General features: G+C 39.1%; 2 protein-coding genes across 8 annotated transcripts in view; one reads left to right on the top strand and one right to left on the bottom strand.

Annotated features, from left to right (window-relative positions):
• LOC131217159 (anaphase-promoting complex subunit 4) overlaps positions 1-11,701 on the top strand; it is a 70,474-nt gene extending 58,773 nt beyond the window's left edge. For 4 of the 6 annotated variants that reach the window (XM_058211957.1, XM_058211956.1, XM_058211955.1 and 1 more), the window contains 4 exons: positions 2,483-2,710; positions 3,173-3,325; positions 10,640-10,721; positions 11,041-11,701. In XM_058211957.1, the coding sequence (XP_058067940.1) occupies positions 2,483-2,710; positions 3,173-3,325; positions 10,640-10,721; positions 11,041-11,141 (564 nt within the window). In that variant the 3' untranslated portion in view covers positions 11,142-11,701. Of the gene's footprint in view, positions 1-2,482; positions 2,711-3,147; positions 3,326-10,639; positions 10,722-11,040 lie in introns of those variants that run through there. The other 2 variants (XR_009157209.1, XR_009157210.1) reach the window with 2 other exon arrangements.
• A 95-nt stretch (positions 11,702-11,796) lies between these two features.
• On the bottom strand, positions 11,797-18,647 carry LOC131217158 (CASP-like protein 2C1). 2 transcript variants are annotated; one of them, XM_058211954.1, is made up of 4 exons: positions 18,385-18,647; positions 18,143-18,281; positions 13,247-13,508; positions 11,797-12,275 (listed from the first exon to the last, which is right to left on the bottom strand). In XM_058211954.1, exons 1-3 carry the CDS (start codon positions 18,630-18,632, stop codon positions 13,251-13,253), a joined length of 645 nt encoding a protein of 214 aa, XP_058067937.1. In that variant the 5' UTR covers positions 18,633-18,647; the 3' UTR covers positions 11,797-12,275; positions 13,247-13,250. The 2 variants fall into 2 exon arrangements, with proteins under 2 accessions (XP_058067937.1, XP_058067936.1); XM_058211953.1 differs by lacking the exon at positions 11,797-12,275 and having other exon boundaries at positions 13,146-13,508.
• Positions 18,648-20,481: the final 1,834 nt, after the last annotated feature.

Raw genomic sequence — 20,481 nt, 5'->3', positions numbered from 1 at the left:
ATTCAAATATCTTGTAGTCCTATGGTGTTCCCATAATGGTGGTGGCCTTTGCTTGGCTTGTAGGTTGGAAGAGAGTACTCACTATCAACAACCTCCAAAAGAAGGTCAACGGTGATCCCAACATCTGTGTGATGTGCATGGCTAAAGAAGAGATAGTTGATCACACATCTTTGTGCTTTGCCAATTCGCAAGGAAAACATGTGGAAGTTTCTTTAATTTGTTCGAGGTGTCCTAGGTATGTCGGGCTCAATTGGCGACCTCTTAATGGCTTGGCATGGTGTCAGGCTTGGAAAAATGAAGAGATAGACCTAGAAACTGACTTTACTGGCAGGCCCTTGGTAGGAAACTGTGGTGGAGGATTGTAAATTTTCTTTTCTTTTACAGTTTTAATTATTTGCACTAGTTCGGCGCTTTCTCGATAAATATATTTATCTTTTCATATATGTGTATATGTGTGTGTGTCTATATTTATACGTACGTGTGTGCGTACCTTCGTGCCTTCTACAAGGTTGACCTCATGGGAAGCTTCCCATGAGGTCCATCTTTGTGGGCCCCACCGTGATGTGTGACAAACATCCCAGTCATCAATCAAATGCACCCTTCCATGGCGAGGCACGGGCCTAAAAATCAGGCCAATCCATTACTTAGGTGGGCCACACTATAGACAACAGTTGAGAGTGGATATCCAACCATTGAAATCTTCATGAGCGTTTGTAGGGCCCACTGATATGTGGTTTAGCCCATCCATTGTGTGTGTCCCACTTGGATGAGGGTGGGGTCACACCAAGTTTCAGCTGTATCCAAAACTCAGGTGGGCCCCAACAAGTGGTTTTAGATGTTTTAGGCATGATTTCATACTGCTTCAGATGGTGTGGCCCACTTGAGTTCCAGATACAGCTGATTTTTGGGATATCCCATAAACTAGAGGGGACCCACCCAGTGTTGTCATGTGCGATCGCATGTGCGCATATCCATATGAAATCACATATGCGACCATGGCACATATGCGATCGCATATGTGGCATATGCAAAAATATGTGATCGCATACAGCATATGCAATCGCATATTGGCCATGGCACATTGAATTTTAATTTTGTTTTTTTTTTTGCAAAAAAAAAAAAAAAAAAAACAACAACATTTTCCCTATAAGAAGTTTTCCAAATCTCCTCCATTTGCAATATTCTCACTCCAAAATTCTCTCACTCTATTTTTCTCTTACATTTCTTAATTACAAGTGATCTTAATCTCTCTCTCTCTCTCTCTCTCTCTCTCTCTCTCTCTCTCTCTCTCTCTCTCTCTCTCTCTCTCATATTTCCTTCTTCCAAGTGATCCTAATCTCTCTCTCTTCCACATTCCCTCACTCTTGGAAGTTGGAAGATCAAGATTCGCACTTTCAACTTTTAAGGAAGATAGCTTGTTGATTTTCTACAATAATAAATAAATAGCTTGTTGATTTTGTTGTTACTTCTTGTTGACTATATTGTTAAATGTCGATGACTTGATGTTTAATTCTTTTTTTTTTATTGATTTTATCTCTCTCAAATGTATTTTGAATATGTAAAATTAGTTATCTATTAACTTAGAAAAGTTCTCCTTAGTTTCTTATATATTTTTACATTTTTCTTAAAATTTTCCCTATATATATATTAATTTTTCAAATTTTTTTTAAATGCGGTCGCATGTGCGATTGTGCGATCGCATATGTGATTCGACAACATTGGACCCACCAAATGCACAATGTGGTTGTCTGATACACATCACGGTGGGGCCCACACAGCTCGACCTCATGGGAGGCTCCCATGAGGTCAAGTTCATAGTAGCATTTCCCTCGTGTGCGTGTGTGTGTGTGTGCATGCACGCGTGTGAATATGAAGGTACAAAAATACCCTCCATGCTTAAGTTTTTACATAAACCAAAGCCCATATGTGTAAACTCTATGCTAACACATCACCTTAAGGACTAAAAAAGAGACTAATAAATATAACAATGGAAACTATAATCTCCATGTGAAGTGGGCCGCATGTGTAATCATCATCATCCATCACAGTCTGTCAACACCTACCTTGCAAGTTCTGTACTTGCAATTTTCTATTGGTATTAAAGTATCAGATGAGATGCCCATATCTGTTTTGGCATGCTAGATTTATGTAATGCAGAATCATTTCCAATCACTGGTGTCAGAATCTGTATCCAGCCATTGTAGTTTGTAAGTAAAGCATTTAAAATGTTACAGTTTTTTTTTTTCCTTTTCTTTTGGGGTGGGCGGGTTTAAAAAAAAAAAAAACACTTGGCAATGCTTTTGATCCTTAGTTGTAAATATTCACATCCTAACTCACTTTTCAATCGTGCACTGGTTACTCGCATAGTTTAACTTCTGGATTTTGGCTTTATTGCCTTTTATACTTGGAATTATTTGTTGATTTTGTCTCCGTCTTTCTAGAGCTTTATCTTCAGATTGTGATGGTTTCATTTGCATGGTAGGATGTCTTGACGGATGCTTCTACTTACCATGCGCCTGGACATAGCCTTGTGGACTACATTTGTTTCAGAATACCCAATGATTCTTCCTCAGATACGTCAAGTAGCATAGGCATAGTGAGGGGGTTTATGCATGATTCAAGTTGTATTGAGAAGGGAAAAACTTCTTTGGAGGCTGTACTAATATGTATTCCTGATGGATACCAGTGTGTGGACCTAGCCTTATATAAGGTAATGATCACAAATTTCATGGTACTTTTCAAAGAGGAATTATATGATCCTTGAACTATTTTTATGTATTGCATCCCATCAGTCCATGCAAGAGAGGATGTGGTGGTGATGTAGATGCTGATCTGATGAGTGTCGACATAAATGGACTGAGCCCAAAAATCCCAGACAGGAGGATCCTAGCTCACCAGTCCTTGGCCCTGTTATGTTGAATGTGGAGCATTGTTACATTTTTCCTTAACTGTCTTTCTGCAGGCTACTAATTGAAGGGGTAGGATTGTCCCGTTGGGGAGAGTTTTGGGTTATGATCTATCCATGGTGGCACAGACTAGATTACCAAACCGTGGGCCCTCTCATACAGGCCCATGGGCACTATGCATATTTCCAGCTTCTAGATCTTATAAATCCTCACTTTCACTTTCTAATTCACCATCTTCAAGGTTGATCTTTTCCACATTGAACCAGGAAAGGCAGATTGTTTTATTACTAGATGAAACAACTATGGCTTTTGAAAGCCCTGGGAAGGCTTGGTTGATGATCGTGCAGACAAGTAACCTCCCCTTTGTGTCTATTTCAAGATCATCTAGTCCAAACCTTTGGAAGTTGCATGAACTAAAGGTATTTCTTTAACTGATCCTTTTTGTTTTCTCATACACTTTTCTAAGACAATGAAATGCTTTTATCTGAAATGCCTCTTTTGCTAAAGAAGCTCCTAATTCATTGGCCTATCCATTTATAGGACTATCAGAAACTTTAAGTATGAATGTGTATAATCCTTACATCCTTTGATTAAGGGTGTGTTTGATTGCACAAATATCACTAAATTTCATGATGTTTTCATTATTAATCATTCTAATTTGGTGCAAAATATCATGATATTTCATAATATCCAGAGCAACCAAATGCAGCCTAAATCTTCACTAACATAAAATGAAAATCTTTTTCCTTACAGCATGAAAGCTCTGAATGTATGCTAGGGTTAAGACTTTGTCATGATACATGATGCATTGTGGCTGTAAATTTGTTCTGTCTTGGAAAAAAAAAAAAAAAAAAACTGTAGGAATGGAAGAATTCGGCAAGATATGCCAATGTTTTTTATTTTTATTTTTTTAATGTAGTAAAACTGTAAAACTTTAAGGGAAGTTATTCATTGCTAACACAACTGGTCTGTTAGGACTTTTTTAGAAGGTGGTGAATCCCTATGTTCTCTGATTCTTCTTTCCTTATTTGAAAAGATTTGCATCCAAAATAAACTGTCTTTTGATTTATCCCAAACGTCTGAGGCAGAAGCTTAATACACTAAAAGGCCACCATTTCCTAGATTCTTTTTCTTCATTCTCCGGTTCAAAATGAAATGGACAGTGCCCTACATGCAAACAGGACTTTCAACTTGGGCCTGTACTTGTGTTATTGCTACTTTACCCTGTCATATCTACTCTAATGTGAGAGTTGGACTTGATATAATTATCATCATGTCCATTTCAACCCATGTTTAGCAGGAAACATGTTTTCCCTGAGAAGTACCTACATTCAAGTGATGTTTCCTCTCACATCATGAACAATTACTCTTTTACTTTTTGGTCACAGCTTTTCTCACACCAGCCCTCCTTCACCTGCGCTTGTGACTGATGGTGTGCTGCTACAAGGCGTATTAGATAATGTATAATTACTATTGCAAATGATGAGACATTTACTGCAGCAGTTTCTTGCATCAACTCAGCTTTTTTCTTTTTCTTTTTTATTATTTTTAAAGGATACCAAAATTTTTGTTCAAGAAACTAAAATGATACACCCAGATGACCTGCAATCATCCCACAACATCAAAGAAAAACCTATAAAGAAGACCCCTGGATTGCTCGATGAACTTGGGCCTGTTCAATTTTAACTACAAGCATGTGAAGCAAATTGGCAATGTTGCGAAAGGATCGATTGTTATGTTCCTGCCACACTGACCACCAAACAACTGGCATTTTGATCTTCCAGAATGAGGATCTGCTCTTGCTGCCTTGACCTTCCTCTTGCGAAGCCTTTTAAGAACTGAACCATCTTTTGTGGCATAATGCAATACTCTTAGAGGATTTGCCAGATGTTCCACCATATTTCTAGAGCAAAAGGGAAAAATATAGAAAAAGTAGGTCAATAGATTCAGTGTCCCTTAGGCACATGGGACAGCCATTAGGGATGGTCATGTTCCTCTTACTCAAATTATCTATTGTCAACATCTTGTTTTTCCTAACCAGCCACACAAAGGCAAGAACCCAAGTAGGCCCTTATATCTCCAAATATGGCTAATAGGTTCCAATCCCCTGGATATAAGCTTGAAAAGATTGCAATTTAGAAGGATTTGAACATGTGAAGATAGGGAGGCCCCTCGTCTATGCATTTGTTTTGTACCCTCGGCTGCTACGTTTTGTCCTAGCCCTTTTCTTTTTGGATATTTGATCGCAGCATGTTTGCAAGCAATGCTACTGCACATTGGTCATGTCCTCACTTGTCAAAATTTGCATATCCAGATCCTGTTATCATTAAGAATTATAATTCTAAATCCCACATCACAAGTGCCAAACATAAAACACACCACATGCGCCAAAATGGCATGTGTGTGGGATCTAGGACATTCATAAGATGGTCCCCACCGCGAATCTTCCTTAACCCAAGAATCCAGTCAGTCCATTATGCACGGAGAAAATGAATGATATGCATTCAAGTTGCATGTGCCATTCATCTAATGAGTGTGCCTTCCTGTTTGTCAGGATAGGACACATGCACTTAGGGGACTTTCTGAGGACACCCTGTGTTGAGGTGATGACGTCTCCTGTTAGGAGACGTGTAGATGTCTCCTAATAAGAGACATTCTCTCTCTCTTAGTTACGTATTACTATGTATGTAGAGGCAAAGTGATGCTTAGTTTCCGTGGGCTTTATGCAAAGCTCTCTTCTATGGGTGTTGTTTATAGAAGGGAGCATGGGTAGAGAGAGGATATATCTTTTGGGAATTTCTAGGTGAGAGATTTCTTGTGATGTGGAAGAGGGGAGAGAGAGAGAGAGAGAGAGAGAGAGAGAGAGAGAGAGAGAGAGAAGTAAGCCTTGTTTTCTTGTTTTCCCGTGGACATAGGCATATTGTTGAACCACATAAATCTTTTTGTTTCTTGTCTCTTGCCTTTTGGCTTGGCCTTTTGAGTTTTTGTTTTGAATCTTTCCTTCTGTGGTTTTGCGTTGCTTGTATCAAACACGAAAGGTTAATTTTCCACGACAACTAGTATCAGAGCTTTGGTTCGAATTTGGTTGATTTGTGATCTTTTGGTTTATAAACTTTTAATTAGCAATCCGCTAGCTATTAAAAGTTGTGTAATTGCTACAAAGACATCGAATGAAAAGTTTGAGGTGGAGAAGTTTGATGCGAAGAGTAATTTTAGCGTTTGGCAAGGTAAAGTTTGTTATCTACTTATTTTGCAAGGCTTGCACAAGATGTTGAAGGGAGAATCGAAGAATACGTCATTAATTGATGATGAGTGGAAAGGTTTGGACTCCAAGGCTATTAATAATCTGCTTGTCTTTCAGATAAGGTGCTTTATAATGTCATAAATGAGAATCTTACAAAAAAGCTTTGGAAAAAAAAAAATGACTGAAAGGTCTCTACCAATGTTTTCGATATCACTCAATTTTGACCAGAAATGAATGTGTTTTGATAGGGGAATTATCATTTAATAAAAACAAAGAATAGAAGAGAACATTCATCATCGAGTATTCTATTTATTCTGAGTTCGTTTAAATCCTCTTGCTTCCCTTGATTCTAAAACAAAGCACAATGAACTAGCATAGAGAGGTAATTCAATAGCAATTTCGGTAGCATTCTAACTTGTTTCGCATCCGTTGGAGTGACAAAAGGGTTGTGCGGGTCTGAATATCTTTCATATTCTCCTCAATTTATTTGGAATGACAGCTTGATATAGGAATGATTTACTTCCAAAAAAGATTGCAGAGAATTCAGAAAATCCGAGATCATATGGACTATATGTGTTCGTTGGTGTACAACAGCCTAGTTGCACGGGCCCGCACAACTTAACCTCTGTCGCGCAGTCCAGCACAACGGGCCACACAACTTGCTTCCCTCCTTCTTCGATTTCCTTCTCCTTCTTCAATACCTTGCAGAGGTGTCGAGCTTTGATCTTCTTTCTCCCTAAATGAAGGGGTGGAGGGGTATTTATAGGCTTCCACACGTTAGAGTCTCGATCTTATTGTTGTGGACCCCACTGTGCAATGTTCTTGTTGCCCGATGCGCAACTGATCTTACCCACAAAACATGTTGTACAGACCTGACATGAGTTGCGCGGTCCAACACAACTCACCTATCTTCTGCACCTTGATTTCCATCTCCTTTCTCTTCTAGTCTTTTCTTCGTTGTCTCTGATATCTTCTCTTCTCTCAATATCCCTTCTGTATCACTTGTAATTCTCAACAATGGATAATGGGAATTTCATACATTTTTTGTGCACCAACACACTCGTAGCGTAGCTAAAACACTATGTAGCTTATGCAGGTAGCGTAATTCCCTAGTAGTGTAAGCTACGAGGCATGTAGCGTACACTACATGTAGTGCAAGTAACGTATGCTACCTGAAATCTCCTTTATTTTATAAGTTTTTCTTCTAATGCTAGTTCAACACCTATTTTAAAATGGTGGTGACTCATCCCCATCACACGTGGCACTACATTAGATCAATCCGGACCATCCAAATTGTGGTCCATATCGTGGACAGAGCACTTAGATCAATCTAGACCTTCCAAATTGTGGTCCATATTGTTAATTTGTGATGTTTCAATTTTTTATTAAATAATAATAAATAAATAAATAAATAAGAAAAGAAAAGAAAAGGAAAAGAGAGAGAGAGAGAGAGAGAGAGAGAGAGAGAGAGAGAGAGAGAGTTCACACTTAGAGATGTTTGAAGGCAAAGAGACAGAGATTTTGCAAGGAAATATGTGATTGATTATCCAGATTCATAGTCAAGAACTCATAGGAAGTATGCATTTTGTAAATTTTATCATATTTTTCTATTATTTTAATTAAAAAATATTAAGTATTGTGTAGCTTACACTGCACACTATAGAGGGACAAACGCTATTTAAAACACCGGTCTCTACATGACGAAGTCTTTGACTAACAGGTTGTATTTAAAGCAACAATTATATACCTTGGAGATGGAAGAAGCTACGTTTGTCTATAAACACTTGAATCAGTTTAATAAGATTATTTATCTACTATTGAGCATTGATGTGAAAGTTGATGAAGAGAATAAGGCCTTTATGTTATTGGGTTCGCTTCATTCATCATATGGTAACCTTGTTACAACTTTGCTTTATGGGAAGGAGACCATAACAGTAGATGATGTTACATCTTTTCTATCGAAAAAGCTTGTAAAAAAAGTCAAGTAATAAGGATGTGCTGAAGGTTTGGTGGCTAGAGGTAGATCAACAGAAAATGGATAAGAAAATCAAGGTAATAGGTATAGATCGAAGTCTAGGTCTGAAAAACAAAATGTAAAGTGTTACTATTGCAAGAAGATGGAGCATATAAAAGAGTAATAAATTCAAAGAAAGGAAAGAAAGAAATATCTTCAGATGTGGCCGATGTAATAAAATGTTCTTCTGATGAGAGTGGTAGTGTTATTTTATTAGCAGCCCCGAGTAATATAAATTTTCGGGACACGTAGATTCTTAATTTTGGTTGTTCCTATCATATGTGTCCTAATAAAGATTGGTTTACCACTTACAGACTATTTAATGGTGGAATGGTCCTCATGGGTAATAATGTTACTTGTAAAACTATTGAATTGGGATAAGTCAGATTTAAGATGTATGATGGCATTGTTATAACTCTGACAAAAGTGCGACACGTTCCAGATCTAAAGAAAATTTTGATATCTTTGGGCACGCTTAACTTCAATAGTTGTAACTAGTAAGGTAACAGTAAAATTTGGTGTTGTGAAAGTTATGATTATTTTCGGTATTTTTATTTTATGAAGCTTCCTAATGATTATTTCATATGCTTGGTGATATGTGTTGATGATATGCTAATAATTGCGAAAGATGTCTGAAATCAATGTGTTGGAATCTCATCTAAACATGGAGTTTGAGATGAAGTATTTGAGTGCTATGGTGAAATTCAAATCCTTGGCATGAAAATATATAGAGATAGAAAGGTAGACAAGTTGTGTTTGTCACAAAGGAAGTACATTGAGAGTCTTTCGGCTAGGTTTGGCATGAAGAATTTTAAGTCAATGACTATTCCTCTTGTTGTTCATTTCAAGCTTCCAACAACTCAATCACAAAATATTGATGATGAGAGGAACTACATGTCACAAATAGTGTGGTAAGGACACGGCCAGATATTTCACAGGCAGTTAGTATGGTGAGCAAGTATATGGAAAATCCAGGAAAGGTACACTAGCAAGCTGTAAGATGGGTTCTACACTATTTGAAGAATACTGAAAGAATGTTTGACATGAATAGTGAGAAAAAAAAAAAAAAAAGAGGCAGCACCATTGGATTTGTAGATACCAATTTTGCAGGTGTTTTGGACAAGGGGTCTACCACAGGCTGTCTTCACTCTTGCAGGTGGTCTAGTTAATTGGAATTGATGTTACAATCAACAATTGCTTTATCTACCATTCAACAAAGTACATGGCTACTACAGAAGCTGTGAAAAAAGCTTTATTGTTAAATGGCCTAGTTAGTGAACTTGGTTTAAAACAAGAAAAGATTTGTATATTGTGATAGCTAAAGTACTTTGCATTTGGCTGAGAATCAAGTCTATCATGTGAGGTCCAAACACGAATGTGTGATATGATTATATTTGAGTGGTTATCTTTGAAGCTGCAGTGTCCTTGATAAAGATTCACACCAACAACATAGCAAATATGTTGATGAAGCCTATTGCAAGGGAAATGTTTATTTGTTGCAGGACTTTTCTTGGGCTTGATGTTACCTAGTGATTGGTGACGCTTGGGTAGTTGTCATTGGGAGTCTTCACACTACTAGAGAAATTAATTTTCAAGTGTGGGAATGTCGAGGTGATGTCATCTCCTGGTTGGAGGCATGTAGAACTCTCCTACCAAGAAACGTTCTCGCTTTCTTAGTTACGTTTGGCTATGCACATATGTATGTATGTAGAAACAAGGTGAAGCCTAGTTTCTCTGGGCTTTATGCAAAGCTCTCTTGTCAGTGTGTTGTCCATATAAGTGAACATAGGTATAGAGAGAGGGAGCATCTTTTGGGGAATTTCTGGGTGAGAAATTTCTTATGCAGTGGAAGAGTGGGAGAGAAGAGGTAAGCCTTGGTTTCTTGTTTTCTGTTATTTTTAGTGAACCATGTTGCTGCCTGGTGGATGTAGGCAAAATCACCCTCTCACGTTCAATGCAAGCAACACCCTGGATTTCACACACATATTGACAGTTGAGATGTTGGTGTGTCTGTGTTTGGTGCTTGAAGAGGAGGCTTCTGGATTTCACACCCTGGTTGGTGCATGCATGCATTTTTAACAAATTTCAAGCGTTTCTCACAGCTTCTAGAGGCATCACCTGTGACTTCACATTGCAAAGGTGGTCTCTGGTATATTTCCAAGAGGAAGATGAAGATGAAGTTTCCGATGCGGAATGACCATCTGGCATTTGCCTCGCGGCTTTTATATCCAATTAAAAAACTCCAGACCACCTGCAACTCAAGAATTTCTGATGCATTTTGTGTGTTCATGAGATGAGTTCCAAATCTGTGGATTAGATTCCTTCTGTAGTCAATCTGACCTTTGTTTTCTGCGCTTGTACTTGGCAAATATGATTATTAACCTTCCATCACTTGGTAATCTGTGTAATTATCTTATATAGTTATTTGGAATGGAACAAACTAAGCATTGCTTATGAGTCCGTGATTGCATCCAGGGTTCTACTGTGAATTTGCGCATGGAGGATGGCAAAGTCCGCTGCATTCCTCACTCTGTGACATCCCCATTAGCCGTTAGTGGTAAGTATTTTTCCAAGGAATGATATTTCTTTCCAGTGGGCATTTTGATTGGGCAGATGGGTCCCACAGCACCACATGATCAAAATGGCCCATTTTTCAATGTGGTGATGTGGGTCCCAGCTGTCTAATGAGATTCTCTCAGGGATTTTGGACCACACAGAGCCATCAACCAACATTCACATATATAAGTTAGATTCTTTGGAAGTTCAAAAAATGAGTTGTTAGTTTCTATATATTCATTGACTGTAGATACCATGTGTCCATTTTAACGGAATGGTGTATACATGCATTTTTAACAAATTTCAAACGTTTCTCACAGCCTCTAGAGGCGTTGCCTGTGTCTTTGCGTCGCGAAGGCGGGCCCTGGTATACATACTAGAGGAAGACGAAGATGAAGATGAAGTTTCTGATGCGGAATGACTGTCTCGAGGCTTACTTTCAGATAATGCAAAAAGGAGATCGCCGCTGCGTCTCTGTGCATTTTATTCCTTCATGCAAATCGGTGTCAGGTTCAATATCACCGACCATGAATATTTCCATTGGCAGATCCAATGCAAATTGCAGAATTACAGCATGCATCCAACAAGATATGAAACATTGTTCAGTGGCCAGGATTAAAGGAGCGGCTGCCAAATATGGAATGGTTGATGCTGCCTTTGTTGAAGTGCTCATTTAAATTTTTAGAGAGGGCAACGGGATAGTGGATGGACTAGCCACTTAGGGAGCTAATCATGATTGAGAAAGAAAAGGTATGCTTTTTTTATATTCCTTTTTATTATTGTATTGCAGGTTCCGTTGTCCCACATTGGTTGTTTGTAGAAAGTGATGCAAAGACTCCAATCCATCAAGGGAGTTAAGGTCCATTTTTGCTGCATTGCATTCAGGTGTCTTGTTGTTATACAGAGAGCCTGATTACCTACAAGCATTTGTAGGTTAACATATGACTCATTTTACTAGCATTTTACCTTTGAATATATATATATATATATATATATATATATATATATATATATATAGAGAGAGAGAGAGAGAGAGAGAGAGAGATGTCGTTGGTACAACCAGTTGCAATGTTGCATGGTAAGCCAGCTTTGAGTAAGATGTGGTTTAAGCAGGTATAAAACCCCGCTCCGGAGTTGGTGTGATTGTACTATCAATACTCTTTTTTTGCATTGGAAAACTCTGCAATTGTGTTTCATTTATCATCTTTATTGTACTACATGTAAAGCTTACATGCCACAGATTTTTTAGATCCAAGCCATCCATCAAGCCGATACCGTGTAGATGTCAGTCTTAAGGGATTTCTGTTCTTCTTCTTGCAGTAGGCATTATAGCTCGTTCTTCTTCCAATTGGTACCGTAGCTTCTTGTTTCTTCCCAAAGTGGGGCCAGTCCCACCCATTCTGTAAAGCTAAAGCTAGGCCCAGTACAACAACAGCTTGGACCCTGTTTGGCTTATTTCAAATGAGCCACTTGGCGTGCAAAAGCCCTTGTGATTTAAAACTCAGTACCCAACTAATGGAAAGCCCATTTGTCGTTGAGCGGAATGAAGAAAAGCCTGTCAAACTAGCCCAAAATCAGTCTTGGATCAGATACTTTCAGTTTGGATTTTTTGGGTCCAAGCAAAATAAATAAATAGCCGCCCAAAAAATAAATAAATGGGTCTGGGTTTGGTGTTCCTGGACCGGAACTTGACCCATTTATCAAATGGACTGATTGTGGAAATTACATTGGAGTCATTTCCCATTTATCAAAGTGGTGACTATCAATTTTGATGGTGAAAATTAATACAGACAGTCCAAATTCAACAGCTAAAACAAGATGTTTAGGGTAGTTAAGTTAATGTGATTTTTGGTATAATTCTCCATTGTCAATGGGACCCACTTTAACCACCTTTTAGAAAAATGCAGTAAATCAATGTATAACTAGCTACTGTTCTTGGTTTTGTGGGGATCTTGATATATCCCATTAATAGTATGATCTAAATTATGCCCATTTAAAAATGGGTTTGGGTTCGGCCAGGTCCGGATGCTTTTGAGATGAACCAGACCCAACCCATTTAATAATACGGATTGACATTTGGACCCAAATCCGGCCCATGGGTCTGAACTTTAGACCTGGACCCACTAGTTGGGGGGTCTGGAGCAACGACCCAACCGATCAACCCGAACCAATGCTTCCCCACTAGTTGGGAGGCAATGCAAATCTAGTGACTTCCAAATGGGCCCTAGATATCGGTCCATTTGCTTAAGTGTTCAACTAGTCATGTTACCTGAGCCATTGAATATTTTCATTTTGGCCCGCTTTTGCCAGCGTACATGTGGGATATCTGGACCGTTGGCTTCTTGGGGCCCAGGGAGGAATGGATGGATAGGCAAAAGTCCTCTAATTCGTGCCTAGATTCATCTGACCAAAGAAAGCTTTCACGTACGGTCCATCCATGCTAAAATAATCGTTTGTAAAATTCAAAGCACATATGTAATTTATATCCAATGTTTATACACGGAGAGAATGTGTATACACACGTACCAACCTAGGATAACCCTCCTTTAAGGATGAGGAATTGCTTTGGGGAGTAGCGGCGGAAAAGATGGAAGGCTGAGATTGAAGAAACAGCAACCGTCAGTAGTGTGGCCAGGAGAGCGCAGATGAGCCCACCTGCGATTTTATCACAGAATCGGGTGTATATGGGACACAGCTTCATCCACTGGAAATGACTCGCTCCCGTAACTGCTAGCATCGACGCCTGTGCTGCTGCTGAGGTGGCAGCGAAGCTAACATACGCCACTGTCTGTTCAACACCCACCGACAAGAAGGACACAGTAAATCAGTAGACATGCATGTATAGAAGCAAAAATTCCTTGCTCTGGGAGAATTACTTACCAAAGTAATTACCAGCTTTGCGTTGACACTTGCTTTTTAAACACTAAAATCAGGACAGGTGCGAAATAAATGTAAGGCCCACTGTAATGTATGTGGCTTATCCTCACCGTCCATCTGCTATGTCAGCTAATTTTAAGGCATGAGCTCAAAAATGAGGCAGATCCAAAGCTCAAGTGGACCACACAATAGGAAACAATGGAAATTGAATGCTTATCTTAAAAACTTATAGGCCCTAGAAGTTTTGGATCAACCTGGTATTTATGTTTTCTCCCTTATCCATGTTTCTGTGAACTTATGAACGGGTTAGATAACAAATAAACATAAATGTGGGCCGGTAAAGGAAATAGCTTTCAACAGGGGACGTTTTAAGGACATTGTTTCCTTTGATGTGGGCTGCTTGAGCTCTGGATTTGTCTCGTATTTTTTACTCATGTCCAAAATGTTTGGGTAAAATGAATGGACGGTGTGAATATGCCACGTATATTATGGTGGGCCCACATATTTAAGTCACTCCTTTTGCACCGTTTTTCGAGGTGGAAATACCATTGGATTTTCACATAAACTCAAATAATAATAATTACTTATTTACAACGTATTTACAAATGATATGAAAATCAAACAGGCCCTAATCAATTAAAATAAAACCGTCCAAATCCTTGGACCCAGTTTAGATGTATCATAAGCTACAAATCAAGATTATTTAATAAAATAACTATTGGATTGGTAGACATTTATTGGACGGTTGAAAATGAAAGATATCCAACGGTCCTTTTAGTGTCCAGGAATCAGATGTCCTTTGTCATCCACAAAAAGGCGAATCACAAGGATTCTTTCTTGACCTTTGTTTCTCATTGAATGACATTATATCCACGTGTCACATCAACGGTGGGATCGTACAGATGAACTGTCTCGATCATCCCATGACTGGTGGGCCAGCCTCGTCAGCATTTCAAAAGCCTTAATTAGGATTTGAAATGGACCCAAAACCACATTACTAACAATACCAGTGTTTCGGTTCCAAGTCACCATCTTTCAATTAAGTGCTCATCCGTTCCCGAATCTTTCCAATTTTCGTGGGTCCCACCACATACCATTTTATTTATTTGATGGGTGGGCCCCACCTTAGGTAGAAAAGTCACCATCAATCCCATGCCTGCTGGTCATCGTGGCCCACATCTTATGAGATCCAAACCGCTCATCATATGTGGAGTGGACAGCTTCTCATATGGCTGGTTCAAAAATCAAGCTGGTCTGTTCGTCGTGTGGGGTACACCACACAAAATGAATGTATGTTATAAAGAAAATGATAAGTGGCCCACATTCACTGCGTTTTAGTATCTACAGTGGGCCTGGCCTGATGATCGTCTTGGATCTTCCACACGTGTGAGATACAGAGGAAGACTATAGCAGTTGGATCTGAGGTCATGTTCTGTGATCGAAGCTGTTGATATGACAGCATAGACAGGACACGGTGGCTGCAGGATTTGAAAGATCCGATCCATCAACGGTCCATGAAAACAACGGTTAACGAGAAGTCCACGTTCAAAAGAAAATAATTACACGATCAAAGTGTTGCAATATTTTAAGATAAAGAGTTTCATTTTTGGGCATCCCTATCCAGTGAGGCCCATCATTATGAACGGTTTGGATCATCAAACATGACCTTATATCCAACAGCTATGGTGGATGTGCAGGTGCATGCGTCATAATGTGACGTGTGAGAGATTTAAGCTTTCTTGGAATCTAAGGAAATGGAAAAAATCATGGATTTTAATTCTCAGCTATGCTGTTTGTTTTAGGGCTTGTTTGGAACACTGGATTAGATGGTTTTGAATTGTAAAACATTATTACTGCACAATGATTATATTTCTGGAAATAGAATTTGAATTTTTTGCTTGCCACAGATAAAAAATTTATTATTATTGTACAACATTAAATGCAATGTGTGATGATGTGGCCCAATCAAATTACAACAAACATGATTTTCATGTTTGTGACAAGCAGTGGACAGAGGATCTAGATTCCTGAAAATACCATGATATTTTTTTGACCATCCATTCCTACTGATGGGATCAAATTCTTCCTTTGGGCAAAAACGCTAAACTTATGTTTGGTGCATCATGAAATTATAATCAGTTAACTATATTTCACATTTGATGGCAGTCACTTGCATGCATGTGGGCATGGATAAAACCCATCATTAAAACATGGGGCCCACATATGTTCTAAATAGCAAAAATCACTAAAAATGCAGCTGTTTCTCTCGCTGGATGAAATTAATATTGTACCAAAAGTCATGATAAATATTCTTGTGCCCCTATTGTCAGATGCTATGTGTAGCCCACGAAGATGCATATAACAAATCCACACTGTCCATCAGTTTTGCAAGACCATACTAGGACAGGAATTTAGAAATCAGGGAGATCCAAAACTCATGTGGGCATTTTCGTTGGTTAGTGGGTTTTAGTAAGATTCTCACGGTTGACAATTTGAGAAAAAGATGGATGAATCTAGTAAACATGTGCTCTTGCTGTATGGCGAATAAAGAGACTGTAGATCATCTCTTCATCCACTGTACTTGCATCTATCTAATTTGGACAGAAGTGTTGAGGATCTTTTGTATCAAGTGGGCTTTCCCTGATTTAGCAGGTCGTCTTCTGAAGGCTTGACATGGTGCTAGATTAGACCAGCAAAGGATTAACTATCCTAACTGTTTGGTGGACCGTTTGGGAAGAAAGGAATGGGAGATGTTTTAGGGGCATTTCTAATTCGGTGGAAGTCCTAGTGCGAAAGATAAAACGGTTGATTGTGGAATGAGGTTCTAATGTGGATAGTAAAGGGTTGTAATTTTATCTTTATTAGAGCTTAGGTGGCCCCTATCTCGGCAGCCATGCGATCTTTCAAAAAAAAAAACTCATGTGGGCCATACCACACAAAACACCAGGGATTGAACACACACCATTGGAAACTTTGTGGAGGCCACAACAGTTTTGTATCTAGATGATATTTGTGCCTACGTTTTATCTGAGTGGTAATAACCCTATGAACAGTTTGGATGGCATATAAACATAATATTATGCACCAAGAGCATTTCAACGGTGGTGGACTTTTCATTCCCACTGTTTCGTTTGGTGTGGGCCACCTGAGTTTTGAATCTACATGATTTTTATATGCCTGTCCTATTGTGGTCTTGCAAAACTGAAGGACGGACTGGATTTGGTACGGGCATCTCTGTGGGCCCCACACAGCTTCCAACAACAGGAGCACAGGAATATCACTGTGCCCGGTCACAGAAAACAATTTCATTTTTAGATGAAAGTCATTTTCCAGAGCTTCCTTTTGTTCTCAAAAGAGGATATCATTTTCAAGGTTTTCCACATCCCCCAATCTCCAGGTAAATTATTAGGTAGTCCATCGGACTACCAATCTTGATGTCCTCCCTAAAATGATTAAAGAAAGGAACGTGCGAACCATGTCATACACCATTTCATTAAGTTGGTTAACCAGTTCAAACCATGGGTCCAACCATTCATACCAACGGTTCGACCTTTTGCACCGTTTTTCAAAGTCCTGGGGCAAATCCCATTATTTCATGTGCATATGACATATAATCATAGGCTCAATGAATTTTTAATATTTTTTTATACCCACTTGTAACTTTTAACATGTCATGTGCATATGACATCCAATCCGTCCAACAAATTGGCCCCACCATGAGGATCACCTTATGCAAATATGAGCCCCATTCAATTATCAACCGGGCCACACACTTCTATTTTTTAATTTATCAAATGATATACATTATTTTCTTTGGTGTGTCTAGGGCAGTACACAAGCCGAATTGAGTCAAGCTTGGCCTAGCTCGGTTCAGCTTGGCCAGCAACCTACCCCAGCTTGAACTCAGCTTGGCTTGGTCCTCGAGCTTGATTAGTCGATTAAGCTTGGCTTGAGCCGAGTTTGAGCCAAACTTGAGCTCGATCTTCGAGCTAGCTCGAACTCGAATTCGAATTCAAGCTTACCAACTAAGTTCAAGTACATGTTTTAGGGTTTATAATATAACATCATATATAATTTATTTAAATATATAAATATTTATAAAATATTTATATTAAGTGAACCTAATCTGTCGAATTAATTTGAATGAGGCAAGTTCCGAGCCGAATTGAGTCGAGCTTGATTTAGACGGGACTCGGCTCAAAAAAATTTCGAGCTCAAAAAATCCGCTCAACTCAGCTCAAACCCAATTTTGAGCTGAGCCGAGTCAAGCTTTTCTAAGTGGAGTCGAGTGAGATAACCAAGGTAATTCAGTTCATGTACAGCTCTAGGTGTGTCCCACCTGATCAGTCGATGGAGCTGATTTTTGCACAAGGTGATCCTCATAGCAGGGCCAACCTATTCAACGGATTGGATACCGTACACACATGATAGGTTGAAAATTATCCCCTAGGTGGATGGTAGCTTATCATCCGACCCAGTTGGATGTGAACATTTCTTCCATCTTAAAAACCCTAAAATGAGCCCACCAGCTAATATACACCATACCTGGTCGGAAATGAAACAAATCCATGCCAGATTGTTGTGATTCTCACTTGGGTTTTGCTTAAACCGAGCAAAAACCATACACTTGCATAGCTGAACGAAATGGTAGCCCGCAGCAATAGCTTCTACAATCACCAAAACCCTAACAAAAAACAAAACAAAACAAAAACCCATCATGAACATACACCAAACTCACGGTGTATAGCTTAGTGGACCATCCAACAAAGGAAAAGACTATTACTTACGAGAGAGCCGGTACGTCTTTGCGAGTGGCTTTTCTCTCTACAGAGAGGAAGATTTGTTTGGTTTGAGTGTCTAACCCAACAAGACAAGCGCATGATATTGCTAGAAATAAGGAGAAGATCCTCAGAAAACCTTCTGCCTTCAAAAGACTTATTTTCTCCATTTTGTGAGTGCAGATGGTGGATTTTTCTTCTCTTCTATCGCTGATATGGTCAGGTTTTATAAGCCATGTGCTGAAGTTGTACTGCATTGTCTGAAGCAAGTCATACACCACACACACACATCTGAGCGGTTCAAATCGTGGGGCCCATCATGGTGGAAAATGGGTCGGAAATAATGTCGATGATCGATGCTTCTTATGCTTGCTTTCAAACATGGACCGCTGACCGCCTTCAGTTTGTTGTGGGTGACGTCTCCAAGGTGGAGACTGTCACTCCTATGTTTCATCTCATGTCGAGAGAGACATTCTCTCTCCTGCCTACATTTTGTTGGTTTTTGTTTTGAAAAGAAAATAAAATAGAGAAGCAAATGGAGAAATATGCCAATTGGAAACACCAATGTAAAAGTATCGTCATGTCTTTTCAATAGTACTACATTCGAACTTGGAGAGGCAGTTGTACTCCTTTATTGTGTGTGTGTGTGTGTGTGTGTGTGGGGAAGGTACTCTGCGCTCGACCTCACGAGTCCATCCCATGAGGTCGAGCTGTGTGGGCCCCACCGTGATGTGTTTTGAACATCTAACCCATCAGTCAGATGCACCATTCCATCGTGCGCCTAGGTCTCAAAAATCAAGTCAATACGTTACTTTTGTGGGCCACACCACATACAGAAGTGTGAGGGGCCATGCACCATTAAAACATTCATAATCAATTTTTTGGACCCACCGAGATGTGGTTTGCAAATCCAGCCCATCCATTATGTGTGTCACACTTGCATGAGGGTTCAGACCAAGTTCGGCAACATTCAAAACTCACGCGGGCCCCACCAGGTGCTTTTATATGTTTTAACGGTGCTTCACATGATTTTAGATGGTATGACCCACCTGAGTTCCATATACGGCTGATTTTTGGCATATCCCATAATTTAGAGGGTACCCATCAAATGCACGCATCACGGTGGGGCCCACACAGCTCGACCTCACGGGAGCTAATTGTGAGGTCGAGCGCATAGTACCTTTTCCCTATATATATATATATGTGTGTGTGTGAGAGAGAGAGAGAGAGAGAGAGAAGATCTTATATTGGTCCTTGGGTGTGATATATATATGTGTGTGTGTGTGAATAGATCTTATATTGGTCCTTGGGTGTGGTATGCTAAACATCACATTAGTGCACACCCAACGGCCGTGCCATAGGCTCACTTGGGGCTTGTTTATCTAATTCATTTTTATTTTTCTCTTCCATTTTTTTTTTTCTTTTACCGAGTCTTGCGTGAGGATATTGGTTACATGATGCACGTTATTGTAGTAGTATTGTGACCATTTTTTATACATTGGTCGCCACATTTGTACCAAGTGGCTATGATGTGTACCCTTAGGTTTCTATGTATGGTAATTTTTACACAAAACTTAAATAAAGAAGAAGAAAAAAATATTATTAATAACAAATAAACAGACTGCTCTCAACTTTTTTTTTAATTTTACTTGGAAGTTGAGCATTATTCATTGGTGTTGGAGTCGATGATTCTTTATCGATCTGCAATTGTATTCCAAAGCCAATCGCAACATCTCTATTCCACTATCTGATTCGGGAAATAAGCACGAATCGTCTTAGGCAAAACGACCTAGTCACGTTCCTCTGCTGATTTTTCTGTTAATCTTTCCTACTTCACTAGATCAGTGCACACGTTTTAATCTTGTGATTATTTTTTTACTAATCATCTTATGGTGTGGATTATGCTTGATTGGTGATATTCTAGATACTTGAACAACACCTTTTACTCTACCATCATTAATTTTATTCATTTTTCTCAAGTTGACACTTGAAAATCCATAATGCCCAGTTTTAAAAATTGAAGATGGAAGAATTGCTTATATATTTTCATTGTGCATAGTTTTGAATTTTTACAAGGGGATTGTCTCAAAAAGAAAATTACAATAA

Source organism: Magnolia sinica, chromosome 10 (assembly GCF_029962835.1).
Source record: "Magnolia sinica isolate HGM2019 chromosome 10, MsV1, whole genome shotgun sequence".
Lineage (NCBI taxonomy): Eukaryota > Viridiplantae > Streptophyta > Magnoliopsida > Magnoliales > Magnoliaceae > Magnolia > Magnolia sinica.
Note: the sequence above shows the minus strand (reverse complement) of the source record. Positions and strands in the feature narration are given on the sequence as shown.

Coding starts and splice junctions, on each gene's coding strand:
- LOC131217158 (XM_058211954.1), bottom strand. CDS start 18,632: ATGCAGTACAACTTCAGCACATGGCTTATAAAACCTGACCATATCAGC. Junction 18,282..18,384: donor AAAGACGTACCGGCTCTCTC/GTAAGTAATAGT, acceptor GTTTTTTGTTAG/GGTTTTGGTGATTGTAGAAG. Junction 13,509..18,142: donor TTTGTTTCATTTCCGACCAG/GTATGGTGTATA, acceptor GGTGTTGAACAG/ACAGTGGCGTATGTTAGCTT.